Raw genomic sequence first — 16,156 nt, forward strand, 5'->3', positions numbered from 1 at the left:
CTGCCCTGTCTTCCTCTTCTCTCCCGTACTCATCTCCCCCCTGCAATTAATGATTAGCTTTTACTAATTGCTAATGACATAGTGGTGCCTAGCAGCAGGTACCTGGTTTTACAGAGGCACGTGGTGGGGAACAAGGTCTGCTGTGGCCACAGCAAGATGAGGTAGGAGAAGTGCACATCCTAGACCCCTGCACTCTTCTGATGAGGTGCAGCCGCTGGGGACGTCTGTCAGCAAGGTCTGTTGTTGGCTGCTGCTCTTGGTGCTTGATTGGGAACTGCATGGCAAGAGGGCAGAGAGAGCCAAGGACAACAGGCAGCAAAGGGTCTAAGGATTTAGACTCCTTTAAACCCAAATTTCAAAACTGTGACGTGATTTATAATACAGAACAGTTTCAAGAGCTGCATTAACTCCCTGTAAATCACCTCAATATATCTATCTATCTATCAACCCCCTCTGTCATCTTACTCCATTTTGTTTTACTGGGCAGAGGAAGAGGAGTCTTCTCTAAGCAGGATTTCTCTTGTGTGACAATGCAGCCTTGAAAAGCAAGCTGAGCCTCTCTCTTCTAAATGGAAAGGATCCCTGAGGTGAAAGCTCCCTTCAAACCAGGTTACTGACATTTACTTAATACCATCTGTAGCGGGATTATCATTAAAGCTGCCCAAAAGCACATTAATCTCTCTGGATCCGTCCAAGCGCTGGACTGTAATGGCATTTAATCAGAGAAGGCTTTGATTTCCAAAGACAAGTGCAAACACTGAAATATCTGCCTGTGGAACAGTTACTTATTCATGTGCAAGTGTAGCTGAGGAGGAGAGCGCAGCTGGGGTACTGGCAATGGGAGGGAAGCCTGGAGAGGGAAGCAGGAAAGAACTGAGCTGGCAGTGAATTTCGAGGGAAAACAAGACTGTGGAAGGGTTAAGAAGGGGGCAACCTGGAAAGTAGGCTGTTCCTGTTTCAAGACACATGAGCATTTGTAGCCTTTATTGGGAAGATACATTTGGAGTCTAGAGAGGTGGCAGTGGGGAGCAGGGAAGGGAGGAGAAATAAAGCACCCTGGTTTCAGCACCCTGAAGATGTTCATAGCACCCTGGTTTCAAGAAGGAGCATAGAAGAAGGACAAGGCTACTGAGCACATGTACTTCTAAAGAAGATCCCAGATAGCACAGATGTCCCTGCTGCACCCATTCTGATTTTAACTGATCCATTTAGAGAGACCTTGTTCAATACAGATCTTAACATTATCTCTGCTATGCTGCACGGGCCCTCGCTGCCCCCCTTGGTAGGTGCTGTGCCCACCCGCACAGAGCTGTTAGGTCAGGGGCAGTGGGAGCACTGGGCCCTACCAGTGTGTCCATGGCATGTGCTGTGGTGCCTCCTACTAACCAGGCTGCCCCTGACAGCCAAGTGTGCAGGCCCCACTTCCATCATCCTGACCTGGTGTGAGCTGGGGAATGGGAATGGTGCTCTGGGCTTCAGCTCCCCAAGCACCTGGGTCATGGGCCGTGGATGGTTCAGGAGTCAGGAAGGTATTTTGTCCAACCGAGGAGTGAAAGCAATCTGCTGAGGGGCCCAAGATGAGCTCCTGTGTGCTACTAAGGCCCTCCATCACCTTGTCACACTCTAAGCTTTTTGCTTATGTTTGTTACTAAATGAGACCGACAGCACAGCAGTATCTCCTTGCTCTCTTCTTAGCTTGATACAGAGCCCAGCTACCTTCTGGCTGTGGCAACGTGGTGACTTGAGATGCGGTTTCAGTGTGGGGTTCGAGGCCGAGGAGCTACTAAAACTTAGGCCTGATTTCCCAAAGTGGGATCTTTTCCCTATTATTGCAGGTATTGAAACCTCTCATATCTCAAGCATTTGTGCTTATAAAACTGAAGTTTTAGCTGAAATGGTGGATGGAAAAGAACATTGTTCCTGGAGTAAATGGCTATTCTTGCTCTTTGCATCTCCCAAATTAGTCATGAGAACAATTTCTGTGCGTATTCTTCTAAATTTCCTCTTATCTGAAGCTTAATGAAATTTTGCAAGGCACTGGTAAGCAAGGATGGTGATGTCTGGCATTTTCAGTTCCTAAGCTGTGCGAAGACACCAGATAAAGAGTTAAATTAGACATGAACTCTTATTGAAAGTCAGTCTTGGGCATCAACATTAATGAATTGCTCAAAAATCCCAACACAATGTTTTACATTAAATCCAAGGAAATATGACTGCATTTAAAGCCAGGAGAACTTGGTCGTTCAGCTCTGTTCACATTCATTTCAGCTCTGACAGAGAGAAAAAAGGTAAATAAATAAAATCTGGTCTTCCCTAGCTAGTTCCTTTTGAGATTTTGTGGGAACAGCTGAAGTCAGTCTCATTTCCATGGGCAGATGGGTCAGAATATTTCTCCCCACATGGCAGATGGGGTGCTGAGTAGGAAAATAATTTCCTTAGGCCCCAACAGTGTGTGTGGGGCATGCTAGGAGTTGACTTCAGAAGCCCTAGGAACTACTCTTGCATCTCAATCACATCTTATGTGTGCAGACATCACCTTGGTGTGATGCTAGATCAGTGCACAGTGATACAGCTGCAGTACAGAGCACTGCATTTTGATTCTGACAACTGATGATAGAAGGCAAAATGTGACATGGGATTGCTTGTGTGTGCCCATTCTGGTCTGCTGTGGAGAAGGGCCATCTCAGAGCGGGCTCCATCTTTGCTCATTCCACACACTTTGCTGATTTGATTCCAGTTTAAGTAGGCAGGACTGCACTAGTGGGATTAAACAAACCCTTAGACAATCGCCACAATACCAGCAAACAAAGAGAACAAAAACCCAACGCTCTCTTCAATCCAATTAACCTTCGATTAAGGTTCCAAAATCAATGCTATTCTTTTGGCCTGAGGAGGTAATATTGAGCCCTGAGAAATGAGCTGCACAACGACCTTTACTTTTAATGAGATCAATAGAAGTTACTGTCGCCGTCTCTTAAAATAATTGGCAAATATTACAGCCAAATTAAGGCCAGCAACTAGTATTTGCTCCTGATCTAAAGAGACAGTCACAGATCGAGATGGGGCTGGAAGGGATGAAACAAGTCCCAGTTGAAACTGGGACTTGCCAGGCGTGGATAAGGCTGAGATGAGCCCTGCAGTGCCCATGCAAGGGCACCCATTTCGAAAAGGCTTTGCAGTGTTTTCCTGTTGGGTTGCTCTGCCAGCTGGGCATGCTGATTTGTTAGAGGTGCATTGCAAGCAGGGGCTGGCATGTGCCCACAGCTTGCTGCTCTGAGCTTGTGTGCCTGGGAGTGTAATGTGGGCTTAGCCAAAAGCGGCTCACAGGGGATCGTGTGAGGATAACTGGTAGGCAAAACCTGCCCAGCTGCAGCCCAGCAGCAACGATTTCTCACATGTGCAGGTACAAAAAGAAATACATGACTGCTGCTCATTGTAGAACAGCTTGGGATTCTCCAAACTGGGTGGCAGAAATGCAGTAGGTCTAGTCAGCAAAACGGCTCATGCACTGAGGATGAGTCAGGCAGCTGGAAAAGGTGGCGATTAGGAGGGAAATTGTGAAGTGAAAGTGATAGAGGAAGCGGTGGAAACGTGGGTTTCTGTGAGGTTTGCTATTCAAACTGATCTTATCTAATAGTTTCATTAATAACCTCAAAAAACAGAACTGTGGGAAGGGTATTTTCGATGACACCAAGGTGAGAGGTTCTGTCATTGTGTCCTTGGTGGCCTTGAGGATTGGAATGATAGAAACAAATAAAAATGAGCAATACCAAATGAAAAGCCATGCACTTTGAAAGTAATAAGAACAATTTCTTAAAAATGCTGGGAGTTTATTAGTCAATCACTCATCAGTCAGTCAGTCCTCAGTCAGTCAATCAGATCAGTCGATCATGTGTGAGTTTCCAATGCAGTGTAACTGTGTAGAAAACCATTAACTCCTAGGGCAGAGCAGATAGAGGTGCATCCTATAGAAATTGGGTAGTGTTTATGCTGTATTTATAGTGGTAATTGTCTTACTGATGAACAGACTAGAGTAGTAAACACCCAGAAGGAAATAGTTAAATTCAGGATTTTATTAAGGATTATATTTGTAAAGGGATTTAAACTAGACATAGGTAAAATTAAATTGTAATTCAGGGAAAGGGATCTGACCATGAAAGGTGTGAATTTTTGGAACAGGCTCCAAAATCATGTTTTCAGTTTGTGCCTCATTTCTAGCGAACTGGATTGGTTTATGGAGAGACTGTGTGATACTGTATGCTAGCGATCCTCAGTGTCTATATTGTGTTCTTATTTTCTTCTATATTGGCATGTAACTCAGGTAGGATAGTTTGGGACACGTAGAGTCCTTGCCATATTGTGTACATGAAACAGATTTCGTGTGTTTATTTCAGTTAAGAGTTACACAAAGTCGGGTTGTTTTGCATGTATCTGTCACCACGTTGCGTTACAGCCCTTGCTAAGGCTGCTGATTCTCCTCCTCATCTACTACTTGCTGATTCCTCAGCTACATTTTCTCCCCAGTGATCCATTTAATTCCTAACTGAAATGAGAACACTGTGTTGAAAGCGTGTGGTTTGCCTGGCACAGTGACAGGGTGATGTCAGGTAATGAGGCAACCACGGGCTGCTGTTTGCACAGACTGCTGAGGCCACAGGCTCACCTGGTGACCGGAGTCTTCACGTTCAGATGTCTCATCAGCAAATTGAACCTGTTTTGGGCAATAACACCCTTTCTGGCAATAGGCATGGACAAACCTGGCCAAAGACAGAATCTGGTATAATCCTCGCATAACAAGCTCAGCTCTCTTGTTGACTAGCATATGATTTTTTTTCCTGTATATTAAGCCTAGATTAACCCCTTTTAATTACACACCCTTTTGCCTAGTTGTATTTCTTGTAGCATGCTCAGTTTTCCCTCTGTTTCCTTGGTACTCAAACCTTTTAATATTGGTAGACTGCCCCTCCTTTGCCATTCCTTAGCCAGCTTCTGGCATTTTAGCTCTTCTAATCTTTTTCCTAAGTAAATTCCTCCTGCATCCTGCTCGTTTATTTGCTTTCTCCAAACTCACTCGATGTTGTCAGTGTCTCTCTCTTAATGAGGTGTCTTGAAGCAAATGCAGGATTCCAAGGGCGATTATTATTTTTCATCATGTGCAGCAGAGCAGTACTAGGAGACCCCAGTAAGGGGAAGGGCTTCGTTGTGCTGGATGCTAAACAGGGAAAGGAACCATGACCTCTCTGTGTCATAACAGAATGGCCGTGTGTTTACTTTGGTCTAGGCTTCCATAAATCATTGCAACCTTTTGTCTAATTTGCGATGCACCTTCACCCCGAGGTCTTACACAGCCCAAGTGCATGCTGAATTCCTCTCTCCCTCTGAGTAGCAGATTTTAATGTTTCCTCAAATTGCCTAAGTACATTCTTCCAAAGTGGATTCCCTGTATTACAGACTATTTTTCTGGTGGCCTTCTCAATAAGGATGGAATCAATGTCACTAGTGGTGAGACACTGCTGGAAAAAGTAACAGGGATCAGCATGTATGAGAAGTGTGGTGATGTAGATGGCAGGTTCCTCCCATGGATTTTCCAAAAGTTTTTCAAGAATCTTAGTCCTATGAATATTCAAAAGAAAAAAGAAAAACACACTTTCTTGTTGGCTTGTGATTCATTTAGTAAATGATGTGCTGCTACTCATCTCCCCTCTCTAGAAGAGCCTGTAAACACTTCAAGTACCAAGACATGCTCCAAAAAACATATGGGCACGAAACAGCAGACTTCTAGCTGTGAATACCTGCACAGTGACATGTGCATTGTCAGTAGTAATAATAATAATAATAATGATCTTGGTGCTAGTATGCAAGCACAGAGCCGTGCCAAGCATATTACCAGCTCCAGAGCTCGTGGATGCTCCAGGTGTTTGGAATAGCCGTGTCTCCCATCCAGCAAGCAAGCTGGTCAGCAGCGGTCCGTGCTCCTTACTCAGTATAATGATGATGGGAGGGTGATGAAGGCTTTATCCAGTGCAGGGTGGAGGCTGCACAACCTCTCTGAGCAACCTGCTCCACTGCTGGCTTTTCCCAGCCCTCCTTGCCAGGGCACATAAGGGTAGCCTGCTGTCTTCGGAGTAGTCCACAGCTGCAGGATGCCCTGTCTTTTGTATCCCCGCTGCCTCTTTCACAACCTCTGCTTGTGGGGAGGGTTGCCTATTGCTGCTGATGCTGCAATAAGGATAATTCATTGCTATGGTCTCCTAACTGCTTGTTCTGCACTTCGTTGTGGAGCACGTGCGCCTCTGATGGTGGGGAGGGACAGGGACTGGGTGCCAGGCTGGGGCTGCTGGGTTGGTGTGTGGGGAGGGGATCTGCTCGCAGTGATCCCGCCGCTCCTGTGTGTGGTTGCTCGCTCCTAGGAGGTTTTAAACTTGAATAAAATCACTGGGTGATAAGGAGGCAGCAGCACGGGGGGACTCAGCAATGACAGGATGATTTAAATGGCCTTTCAGTGCCACTTCATCTTCACAGACATTGTAGATCAGATTAGCAAGGGACTGAGGAAAGTGGGGAGGGAAATGGGGGATGGGGTGACAGAGGCAGTGGAGGGGGACCCATGTTCATTCTGGTAAGCAGATGGACAGGCCGTGTCTTCCCCTACCCCTTCTCTGTTTGGCCCCACTGTTATTTGTAGATGGAAAAACAGGAATCTCCCCCTGAGTGGCACCTCGTCCTCCCCAGCAGCTCTTCCCATGCCTGTCCCATGAACATCCACCTCTCTGCTCCGACCTGCCCAAGCAGAGACTCTCCGTAGCTGCTCCAAGAATGCTACCTCCTTTCCCCTCGTTTTCCTCCTCATTCTCAGGCACCTATTCTTCCCACGGAGATTTTCTCCTTCATATGCCAGGCAAATGTTCTGAAGTACCCCGAGACCCTATAAACATCTTGATGCCCCCTGCACAGACCCTCCCTCCATGCCCTGAAGGAGGCTGTGGTGGATGCCAGCAGCCACTGCCTGGCTCTGTCAGTGTGAGGGGCTGCAAGAACCGTGGCTGGGACTGTGGGCACGTGCTGACCCCTGCTCCCCCAGGACCCACACGCGGGTCCTGCTCTGGGCAGCAGTGTGTGACAGACTCCTACCTCCCCACAGATCTCGCGCAATCTGGGCAAGCTCTACAGTGAAATGATCTTTGTGAATGGTTTTGTCCACTGTGACCCGCACCCAGGCAATGTGCTGGTGAAGAAGTGCCCGGCCTCTGGCAAGGCCCATATTATCCTCCTGGACCATGGTCTCTACCAGGTATGTGATTATGGGGAGGCTTCCAGGGCTTGTGGGGCTGCCTGTGGGTGTTAGTCTGTAGCTTTGTCTTGAAGACTGTACAAATGATTTTTTTCCTATTACTCCTGTTAGCTTCTTAGGGAATTTCCTGACTGCAAAATGGGGTGCATGGAGAAGCTTTGGGGCACGGGGCTTTCTACCTCAGTCCCTTGTCCTCCATGAACTTCCCAGGGCTGCTTTTCCCTGCCCAGGTGCTGAGCGAGTCATTCCGCATGGACTACTGCCGCCTTTGGCAGGCCCTCATCCAGGCCGACATGAAGGGAGTGCAGAGGTACAGCCGGCGGCTCGGCGCGGGGGAGCTCTATCCCCTCTTCGCCTGCATGCTCACCGCCAGGTCCTGGGAGTCTGTCAACAGGGGCATCGACCGCTCACCGGTCTCAGCCAGCGAGGTAGGTCCTGGGCGCCTTTCCTTCTCCTCTGGCGCCTTTCCGCTTTGTAACCTGCATCACTGCTGTTGCAGTGAGTTGGGCAATCCCTGGTATCTCTGCTGATGACTGAGCTGGAGAAAGCTGGACATCCTTCTGCAATGTGTGTTATAGTGGCTCAACTTAATTTCTCAGTTTTACTTGTCATAGGTCGCTTGAATTTTCAATATTTTGATGGCTAAGTGTTCATCAGTTCTGGCAGAGGAAATGTTTGTAAATCAGCCCTTTCTTAAAAAGGGGAGTGTTGAATGCAGCCTTGCTGGGAACCAGTAAGGTGGATAAGGTGAGGTAGAAGATACATAAAGGCTTGGTGGGAAGACGTGATAAGGATAATACATTATCACTATTCATGTAAATGGTTATTAACACTGATACATATGCCTAAAAACCCTTGGAAATTGCCTTCCAATCAGAAACCCTATTAACTTGGAGTCAAGGTTGCTTAACTGCAAATTCTGTCAACTCAATCACTACAAATCTAGGAAATTGCCACTTGAATTTTCTCCCCCTTTCCTATCTACACATGCTGGGATCCTTCTGCACCTCCTAGTGTTCCTGGAATGCTACTTTTAAGAATAGTAGCAGCCCCATCAGCCATGCTATTGGTAGCGATCAGCATATAATGATGTGACTTGAGTAAATGGACCAGTGTTTCTTTGTGTGAAGAAACACTTGGTGTCCTATGGTTTGTTTTTAATCTGCCTGCATTTGTAGTAGATGGGATGAAATTCATTTAAGTAGCATTAAGCACTATGCTGTGAAATTTTCCTCTGGAAGCTCCTTTGGGTCAGAGTTTGATTTTGATGGATGTGGCAGAATTTGCTGTACTGGACTGCCATTATACACAATAATGAGTAGGTCAGATACTGTGTGTAATGAACCCCCCAGTAGTATGAATACTTCTTACCTGGGCTAGTGTCCTGTCTATCAGAAATAATATAAGCAGTGTCTAGCAGTACCCAGCTGATCAGCTCTGGAGCTGCTTGCTCGGAGACAACCGAATGGCTCCACAAAGATCTGACCTGAGTACAAGCCGGTGCAGAGCCGGAGCTAAAAGCTCCCTTCATCCCAAGGTGGCTTGTGTAACTGTGCCAGGGGCTTCCCTGCAGCCACATGAGACCCCGTGCAGGCTGGGGAGCTCAGGCCGAGCCACGTTGCCCCTATGGAGTCAGCTCTGCATTGCTGACACCATGCAACTCGTGCTGAAACTGGATAATCCTGCCCCTCCTAATGGGGAGCTGAGCACATGTGTGGTGACATTAGGGAATGAGCTGCTGCTTGCCTTGGCTGGGAGGTGAATTTGGGAGGTTTTGTCACCGTGTAGGCAGGGGCAGTGAGCACAGAGCTCTGGGCAGCCTGCATGGGACATAAGGACAAGAGAGCAGCCTATAAGACAGGGAGGTGACTCTCCTGATACCAAGCCTTAGCTGTGCTTGTGCTTAGCTGTGTTCGGCTTGGGGTGCTGCATCCTGAGAACGGTGTGATGAAGCTGGTGGGATTTCCGTGGGAAGCCACAAGAAGAGCTGGATGTCAGGCAGGTGCCACCCGAGAACAGAATCTGAGCAAGCTAGGACAGAAAAGAAAGTCTAGAAAAGGACAGGCTGAAGAGAGACATGATAGCAATTCTCAAATCTTTCAAAGACTGCTGCAAACAGGGCAAAAGGTAATGGGCTTAAAATTCAGCTAAGGAGATTTGGGTAAACCATGAGAAAAGCAGTATTTAATGGCAAAGCTAAAGAAACAGTGGTATAGATGGTCCTGGGAGGATGTGGGTCCCATCAGCAGGGAGTTTTAGGAGCAGACTGGTCACACACCTGCACACATTGCCAGAAATGCAGTTGCTGCTGCTGTGAGGCCAGGCCAGGCGGCCGACTGCTCAGGGTGGCTGCTACCCCTGGCTGATTTTATCGGGCTGTTTTGCTGCATCTTGCAGCAGTCTCTGCTGTTGCAGCCAAGGGACTTTTCTCAGGTCCTGTGGCCGAGCTCACTGTTGGCCTGTGCGCAGGCTTCATGTGAAATGACAGTTCTCTTGACAGATGATGTGGTTGTTTTGTGATGTGGGCAAACAGCTGGAGCTAAAAATAAAAAGGAAAGAAATAGGAAAGAAAGCAAGAGATTACCTCTATGTGCAAAACAAAATAGCCTTTTCAGTGGTGCTGGTTGGGATAAAGGGATAAGAATCTCTGGGAAGGATTTTCAGACAACTAACAGTGGAAGGGCATTTAGGAAAGCTAAGCCTCTTGTTGTTGAAGCTTTGTGCATGTGGTCAGTGTTGGAGTCGGGGCATGGGGCACCAAAACAACTGGGATGCTCTGCAAGTTGTAGGCATCTCTGACTGTCACAAGCTGCACAGTAGATTTGTACAGCTCATTGCCCTGTCCCTGTATAACTAATCTTAATTTTACAAAGGGTAGGTGTTAGGTCCTCCACCATGAAGTGTAAGACTGCCAGGTTTGGGGGAGAAGTTTTAGGACGAAGTCACATTAACTACCCTCTGCATGGGCCATGCTGGATTCTGGAGTGTTGAAATTTTCCAGAGACTTTTAGTTGAATTTTCTGATTCATGTCATGGCCTCTGGAGCAAGATGAAGGGGCACTGCACATGTCCTAGAAACTCCATACCATGCTCTCTTTACTGAGATGCTGGGTGAATTTTTAGATATAAACGGAAGCAGAAGCCTGAGGGCTTTCTGTTTTCCATGCTAAGGCTGCTTATCTTTGGAGCAAAGCCCATCTTAAGTGGCCCTGACCCTTGCCTGATGTTTGTCATCATATTTGGTGATCCTGGCCGATGATCTTGCCTTGGGCAAGCTATTTGTTGGAAGCTGGTAGAGCAGAGAGCATGAAGGGTTGCTCTGCATGTCCTTGCTCTTACACCCTTTCCTCAAGCGTCTGATATTGACTGTTGTTAGATGCGTACCGGACAGATGGACCCTTAATTGGGCGTAGTGTGACAGTTTTGTAAACTTGTGGGTTGCCACGAAGGTATGTGTTACATTTTCTCACCCCTGATGAGCGTGTTGATGACAGAGGACTAGACCAGACCTTGGAAATAGCTAGCTTAATATAACATGAGGCCATCGGTTACATGGGTGGCAAAATATGGGTGACAAGGAGCTACCTGGCTTTGCTTTGCAGCTTTCTCCACGTTCTTGATTAGTCCAGTGGTACCTGCAGCTCTTTCAGCTTTTGGACTAGGGAGGCCAAGGTGTCTGGAGGCCGCAAGGGTGGCAGTGATGCCTGATCACTGTCTGCTGCTCGTGGCCAAGAACTGAGGTAGCAGCAAGTGCCCTGTTGTCCTGAGAGGTTATTAATCCTGCCAGTGAGATGAGGGAGCCTTCTCTCACCGAAGGGCTGGTGGAATATGGCAAGAATGAGCTCCATCTGTGCTGTGAGTGCTCAGGACAGCTTGGTGCCTGCAGCGCAACAAGAGGAAGAGCTTTTAAGCTTCTGTCCTACAGTTACGGTCTGGCAAAATGTCTCCTCCTGACAGATCTCAGGCACATCTGGATGCAGTTTCCCATGCTCTCTTTCCTCTCTCCCTGACATGTCCATGACGTGGCTGGCCACAGGACGTGGAGATCCGGTCCAATGCTGCTGCTTACCTGCCCCAGATCACCCAGCTCCTCAACAACGTCCCCCGCCAGATGCTGCTGCTGCTGAAGACCAACGACTTGTTACGAGGGATCGAGTCAGCCCTGCACACACGGGCCAGCGCCAGCTCCTTCCTCAACATGTCTCGCTGCTGCATCAGAGCTGTTTCCACGTGAGTTTTTTTTGCCTGAGCACTAGAGGTCTGACATGGATCTTGACCTCCTGTGCTTGGCTGTGGACCTCTCCGAGTTTGTCAGGTCCTTCCCCTTCTCATGTATGCAAGTCATCCACTCCCACTAGCCTCTTCTCAAGACCAGTCTTTCATCTCTGCCTGGGGACCTGGGAGGGGGTGGAAACCTTAGAATGTTTTGGATTTGGCCTTGTAACTCCCTGCAGAAGAGGGGATGGGCTTCCTGCCTGCTATAGGCATCCCTTCTGGAAAGTACTTGCAGGTAAGAAAGATCTGCAGGTTCATAGCCGTCTATTTGTGCAGTCTGATATAGGAATCAGGACTAACTGTGACACTTAAAACCCAGGAACAGAAAGCAGACAGTTGGTTTCCATCTGTGGGTCTGATCCCTACTCACTCTTGTAAGTCAATTCACTTCTGCTGTCCCAGAGTTTCCAGGCTGAGTGACTGGAAGAGAACCAGGATCCCACATGAGCAGGCGGTCTCCTCAGCCAGATTTATGCCAGGAAGGCAGTCCCCAGCTACTCAGGAATGTTTTCATGAGGGAAATCTCTATTCCCTAGAGCTTCCACTGCTGATCATGCTCCAGAAATGGGATGCTCCCACTCCAATGGGAGGATTTTTTGTGCTGAAGATGTAGGACTGCATGCTGCAATATATAACACCTGTTTTTCATTCTAGGTATCAGAGGAGCAAGACTCACTCGCTTTACAGAAGGGCGCAGATCTCACTCACAGAAACCCTGAGCCTGTGGCAGATCAACTTGTACGAACTCTTCCTGTGGTTGAAGGGGTCCTGGCTGGGGAATCGGGTTATTGCTCTTCTAAGCCAGATGCACCATTCCACACACTGACACGAACTGCTGGGAGAGGCCCAGGCGCTTCCTCTCTCCTGCTCTCCATGGCACGTTTGGCTTTCTGACTGGCTCTGTCTATTCCACGGGCCATTTTGGGATTTGTTTCTTTGTGACATGCTGCACTGTCCCTATCTGTTACAACATTAGCTTTCCCTGTGGCAGTGAGAGATGGAGCTGGCTGCCAGAGCTCTGCAGTTTCATGCTTTAGGAAAGAGGATATGATGTGCTGGGAAGGCCAGGCTATTTTATGGTCTTTCTCTTCCCCATCTGGACAGGACCCTAGTGACAAATTCCAGTAGGACTGCACAGGAAACAAAAACCTTTCCTGAGATTTTTTTATGAATCATCCTACAAAATTTTAGAGAATCACTGACCCCCATAGAATGCCCCCAAATATTTCACAGCCTCTCAGAGAGAGGCAGTAAATCCTTTTAAAATCTGATAGGGTTTTGAATAGCAATTGGAGAATCTCCTTAGTCTGATTTCTGTTCAGGTGTGTGGAGAGTTTCTCTAGGAGGAATGTGATCTAGTGTAGAGCTGGAACTATTGGATCTGCTCTCAGCCCTGAGCCAAAGAGGAACCTAGTGGTGAGAGTAGTGGACTGGGAGCCTGGCTGTTTGTCTCCAGTCCTGTCAGCAAGTGCCTCTGTGGTTTTGGACTTTTCTTGGCCTGTTTCCTCACAAGTGAAAAGGAGGAAAGGATAATGGTCCTGCCTCTTATCCAAAATTCAGGGAAGGTTCAGGAGAAATGCCGGTGTAGTGCTCTGAAACTACTGGTAAATTATGTGTACTATACAGTGCTGCCACACAGCAAAATAAAATGTGTTACATTGAGGACCTACAGGGGAGAGATGCCTGGCTGTGCACTCAGGCTGACATTTTGGCCTCTAACTTTAGTCCCATTTCTGTCTCTGCACTGAGTGAGCATGTCAGGCCATGCTTTTTTACGAGAGAAATGAAATGCCACCTCAGTTCCTTTGCCTAAGAGTTTTGCTGCACATCAGGGTCCTGTGGTGCTGTGTCAGGTGTGTTGGGATGCGATGACGAAGCTGCTGTTTGCTGGGGTGATGCAGAACTCCTCACAGCGCTGATCCTGCCCCCTGCGAGGGTGGGCTGCAGCCCGTCCATGAGACATCACCATCTCCATCCTCTGTGCGATGAGGTATGTGCTCAGTCCTGTGGGCATTTTGTCTTATCACTGCCTGTGACCTTCCACTGCTTCTGCTTTGGATGAAACCTGTCACTTGCTTGGTGGCACAAGTGACAGCTCTGATGGCTCTGACTCCGCAGCTACAGGGTGCTGTGGAGGTTCTGGGAAGTCTCCTCCAGAGGCCTCCCTTTCACCAGGCCTACCTCGGATCCTAGGCGAAGTCCCAGCTCCTTGCAAGGATTCCTGTAGCCAGCAAGGACGGGTAGAGGAGACTGCTCGGATCATTTCAGCCTTTCTCAGACACTGTACTGGTGAGCAGGGACTGCCTTGCTGGACACAGAGAATGGGAAGGGAACTTGCTTTCACCGTCACCAAGCTTATTAAGCTGAGGATCATTAATCAGCTACCAGTGAATGCCTGAGTGGAAGCCATGGGAGTGTTATCCCAGGCTGCCTTTTCCCAGTGTGCACAAGCGTGAGAATCCACCTCACAGCGTGTCCGTTTGTGTGGGAAGGGAGGCAGGGCACTGGTGTGCGGGCGAGTGCGTGTGTCAGTCCTTTGTGATGAGCTGGTGCTCTTGCCGGCTGTGTGGGAGAGGGAAGGGATGAAATCCCGCCAAGGTACCTGACTCTGCCGGTCTGCTGGGGCATGAGTGAGTCAGGGATTGCAGAAGGTCCTTGTGGCAGTGATTGGGTGTGCGTGTCTGTGTTTCTGTGCAGAGCAACTCCCTGACATCAGCACTGGCTTTCGGGACCTTTTCTGAGTTGGAAGCAGAACTTGAATTCTCCTGCCTTGGTTAGAAGCAAAAAAAAGAAGCCCAGGTAGAAGATTAAATGTCCTGGCAAAGCTGTCCCTCGCCTGTGCAATGACACATCAGACTGTGTGACACCATCTGGGAATGGAGTGAGGATAATGGCAGTGACGAGACCTCAGGGAAGCCCAGCAGCCCTGGGGCCTGCAGCCTGTGCACGAGTAATCTTTGCTCATGGGAGCAGGCTCACTGAACCAGGGCCTTGCTTGGGCAACTGCAGCCTCCAGGTTAGCTGCTGTGGGCAGACCTGTCTCCTCGTCTTCACAAGTAGAGGGCCTGCCTGCAAGGTGTCTACATGCACCCAAGGAAGCCCAGGAGACCCTCTGGGAATGGTCACCGGCTGCTCTGCCCTGGGAGCTGCCTCCTGCAGGTGCCTTTGCAGGTTCCAGCGGCCTCGTCTGCACAGACTAACTGGAGCATTGTCCGGGGCTCACAAACATCTGTGCATGAAAGGTCATCTCTCAGCAAGACCTTCCTCATACCCCTGATCTCCAGGGCATCTTGTGTGGTGGAGAGGCTCCTCAAAGCTGGGGTTTTCATTCAATGCTGATTTCAGGCCTGCTCTCAGCCAGGCCTGCGCCTTTGCACCATCTAAGTACAGCGACACGACTGCTAATGACGCTGCCTGAGGAAGGTGCCAGCTCTGAACCAGCAGCCCCTGTGCCTGCCGTTTCCGGCAGCGTGCAGCAGATAGGGAGCAGGAGGTGTTTGAAGGAGCTTTGTCTATTGACATTAGACTCTGCCAGACAACTGCTTCAGTGCTAGAAGTGGGCCATCTCAGCCAGTGTTGCTCAGCCCTCACTCTTCCCTTAGGGCAGTCAGTGAGGGTTTGCCTGAGGAAAGAGCAAGCAAACACCCAGAGTTTGACCCTTTAACGTTCCTGCCTTGTCTTTTTGCCAAAAGCCCTCAAAGGTGAATGTGTCAAAAGGATTTTGAGAAGATACCTCCTTATTCCAATCCGTGTTTGTTAAACATGGGTAACCTGGATCAGTTCTGTGCAGTTGGCCTCCTCTGTCCACAACATGAATTTATTGCTGTTTTCACCTGCAGTGGACAGCCTCTGCTGCCCTGTACCTGCCTGCAACTGGTACAGGGGCTGTTCTCTGCATGGTTCTGCTGGAAAGGGACTGAAATCTCACAGTGCTCCCTCTTTAGGCACTCACCATTCGCCTTGAAGCAAACGCCTGAGCCCACAAACTCCTCAGTACTTGCAAGTGTGGCTCGAGCTGGAATTCAAAGCTGGTGGGCATATTTCATATTCCTCTAATAGGAAATACTAAGTTGTGGCCTCTTGGAATGGAAAGTAAATACCAAAGTCCTCTGTGGCTCTCCGTTGATTTGTGATTGCTAAATGCTTGTGCATTGCTTTCTCTGATGAGCTTGCACAGCTCACCCAGACAAGATGCTCTATCTGGTTTCCCTTTCTCCGTGAGTCCGTGTGCCCACGACGGCACCCCGCCAAGGCACAGCCCAACGCAGGCATTTCTGAGCCTTTTTCCATGTGTCTCCATGGAGCTTTTGCGTGGCTCCTGCCCCTTTCCATGTGAGACGTGCCAGCATTTCACCTTCCTGGTCCGGTCGTCTGGCCAGCAGCTGTCCCTGTGGGGCTGATGGGGGGCCGGGCACGGGGCCAGCACGAGCCACTGCCTGCCGGGCTGTGTGCAGGGCAGCCTGCTGGGCTCACCAAGGGGCCATGGCCCACATGGACTGTCCCTCTCCCATCCCTTGGTGCCCATGGAGCAGAAGGGGCCGCGGGCGATGCTGCCGGGCTGCAAGGCCAGGGCCGTGTGCCCGGGGCAGC

At 49.0% G+C, this 16,156-nt stretch overlaps 1 protein-coding gene across 1 annotated transcript in view; it reads left to right on the forward strand.

Moving 5' to 3' along the window:
* ADCK1 (aarF domain containing kinase 1) overlaps window positions 1-15,409 on the forward strand; it is a 60,361-nt gene extending 44,952 nt beyond the window's left edge. Inside the window, exons 7-10 of the mRNA XM_026048302.1 lie at window positions 7,142-7,291; window positions 7,522-7,719; window positions 11,328-11,521; window positions 12,221-15,409. Of these exons, the coding sequence (XP_025904087.1) occupies window positions 7,142-7,291; window positions 7,522-7,719; window positions 11,328-11,521; window positions 12,221-12,392 (714 nt within the window). The 3' untranslated portion in view covers window positions 12,393-15,409. The remainder of the gene's footprint in view (window positions 1-7,141; window positions 7,292-7,521; window positions 7,720-11,327; window positions 11,522-12,220) is intronic.
* Window positions 15,410-16,156: the final 747 nt, after the last annotated feature.

The sequence above is a fragment of the Nothoprocta perdicaria genome, unplaced genomic scaffold (genome assembly GCF_003342845.1).
Source record: "Nothoprocta perdicaria isolate Ctin4 unplaced genomic scaffold, notPer1 scaffold_53, whole genome shotgun sequence".
NCBI lineage: Eukaryota > Metazoa > Chordata > Aves > Tinamiformes > Tinamidae > Nothoprocta > Nothoprocta perdicaria.